At 49.8% G+C, this 2,500-nt stretch overlaps 1 protein-coding gene across 1 annotated transcript in view; it reads right to left on the bottom strand.

Moving 5' to 3' along the window:
* Nucleotides 1-2,500, bottom strand: part of foxp4 (forkhead box P4) — a gene marked incomplete at its 3' end in the record, with an annotated part of 101,436 nt that overhangs the window by 5,443 nt on the left and 93,493 nt on the right. Inside the window, exons 12-14 of the mRNA XM_080000780.1 lie at nt 2,458-2,500; nt 1,120-1,196; nt 922-1,023 (exon numbers count right to left, since the gene is read on the bottom strand). The exon at nt 2,458-2,500 is cut by the window's right edge and continues 183 nt beyond it. Of these exons, the coding sequence (XP_079856906.1) occupies nt 922-1,023; nt 1,120-1,196; nt 2,458-2,500 (222 nt within the window). The remainder of the gene's footprint in view (nt 1-921; nt 1,024-1,119; nt 1,197-2,457) is intronic.

Consider the following 2,500-nt stretch of genomic DNA (forward strand, 5'->3'; position numbering starts at 1 on the left):
CTGTATAAATACATAGGAGTTATATGGAGAGGTCCGCGGGGCCAGCGGCGCAGGAAGCCGGCGCCCGGCATTAAGAGTTAAATTTCATAAAAGTCAGATGAGCCGGGGGGGGGGGAGATATTCTTGGCTGCCCTGTCTCCCACCCTATATCCAACCCCCCATCCTTCCTTCAAGATCACTGGAAGAGGTGTGTTGTCTCTCGGCACCCGTCTATCTCTCTCTCCCCCTCCCTCCCTCTCTCTCCTCCCTCCCCCTGCCTGCCTCTCACTTTTCTTCTCCCTAGAGGAGCTGGCACTGAAATTAGTGTGAGGCTCGTGTAGAAATGGGTCAACACCCGCACCACCAGGATCAGGGCAGGTGTGTGTGTGTGTGTGTGTGTGTGTGTGTGTGTGTGTGTGTGTGCGCGCGTGTGTTTTAGTGTGTGTGTGTGTGTGTGTGTGTGTGTGTGTGCGCGTGTGTTTTAGTGTGTGTGTGTGTGTTAGTGTGTGTGCGCACGCGCGCGTGTGTGTGTGTCTGTGTGTGTGGGTGTGGAGACGAAATATGTGATCAGGGGCTGTTGAATGTGTATCTGTGTCTCTGTAATGAGGCTGTGCGATGGAAGGCTGCGTGCGTCTCTGTCTGTCGTGGCAGAGCTTAGGGAATGCTCTGGAAGTTCTCGGTCAAACAGTGAGCGATAGAGGGACAGCGAGAGAGAGAGAGAGAGAGAGAGAGAGAGAGAGAGATAGAGAGAGAGCTATGGAGGGCTCCTCACTAGGAGCAGATATAGAAAAACACTCAAATGTCACACGTGGATCCGGGAATTGTGTGACTTGAAGATGAGTGCCAATAATGTGTGTGCACACATTTTTAACATTGTATGTGTGTGTGTGTGTGTGTGTGTGTGTGTGTGCGTGCGCGCGTGCACGTGACTTGCACACTCACCTTCCACGTGGCTGTGTTTCTCCTGAAGTAGGCGAACATTCGTGTAAACCAGTTGTAGATCTCGTTGAGAGTCAACTGTCGGTCGGGGGCCTCCAGAATGGCCTGGCAGCGGGGGGAGAGAGGACGGCCGTTAGGGGAGGAGAGGAAGGAGCAGCGTGAGAGGGAAAAGCAGGGAGGGAGGGAGGTGGAGGGACTTACATGGCGTATGAGCGAGGCGTAGGTAAATGGAGGCCTGACATCAGCGTTCTTATAGAACTCACAGTTCTGAGCCAGCTCTGCAGAGAGACGGGTTTGTTTGTTACCCACTGGTCACCATTCACAAAGCAGAAAATATACCAGTACAAGAAGTAAAGAAGTAAAGAAGAATCAGATCGTAAATAACTATTTCTAACTATTCATAGTGCATATAATGTACACCCATCAGCCACAACATTAAAACCAGTGACAGGTGAAGTGAATAACATTGATCATCTGGTTCCAGTGGCACCTGTCAAGAGGTGGGATATATCAGGCAGCAAGTCCACAGTCAGTTGTTGAGGTTGATGTGTTGAAGCAGCGTAAGGATCTGAGCCACTTTGACAAGGAGCACATTGTGATGCTGGACGGCTGGCCAGAGCATCTCCAAAACCACAGGTCTTGTGGGGTGTTCCTGGTATGCAGTGGTTACTACCTACTACAAGTGCTCCAAGGAAGGACAACGGCGACAGGGTCATGGGCATGGAATTTGTTCATTGAGACACATGAGGAGTGAAGTCCAGCCCGTCTGGTTCGATCCCACAGAGGGGCTACTGGAGCACAACTTGGTGAAAAAGTGAATGCTGCTATGACAGAAAGGTGTCAGAACACAATGCATCACAGCTTGCTGCGCATGGGGTTGTGTAACCGCGGACCGGTCAGAGTGTCCATGCTGACCCCTGTCCACCACTGAAAGCTCCTACAATGGGCACGTGAGTTTCAGAACTGGACCAGGGAGCAATGGAAGAAGGTGGCCTGGTCTGATGAATCACGTTTTCTTCTACGTCATGTGGATGGTCGGGGTTAGGGTCCGATCCGATGGAGCATCTATGGGATGTGCTGGAACAACAAGCCTGATCCACGTGGGCCCCACCTCCCAACTTCCAGGACTTAAAGGATCTAGTGCTAACGTCCTGGTGCCAGATACCACAGGACACCTTCAGAGGTCTGGTGATGTCCATGCTTCCACAGGTCACAGCTGTTTTGGTGGAACGAGGGGGAGCTACACAATATAATATTAGTGGCACATAATAAAAGTGGTGGTTTTAATGTTGTGGCTGTTTGGTGAATTTGTAGCTAGACAGCTAGCTTTCACAATATGAGGTGTCCTAACTGTAACTTTTATATTCTTACCACATTTATTTGGGATTTATACTGGAAATTTGTTTTTAATAAGAATGATTGCCTGGAACAATTAAGGCAAAAGCCGAAAAAAGACAAAAATTGTCCTTTTCCTTAAATCATCCCTAATTTATAATAAAGCTGATCAATCAACTCAGTGTGAGGGCCGTATGGCCGTACCTGAAGCAATGGGGGTGCAGAACTTGTCGGAGTTCCTCCTCCG

The sequence above is a fragment of the Zeus faber genome, assembly GCF_960531495.2.
Source record: "Zeus faber genome assembly, chromosome: 5".
Classification (NCBI taxonomy): domain Eukaryota; kingdom Metazoa; phylum Chordata; class Actinopteri; order Zeiformes; family Zeidae; genus Zeus; species Zeus faber.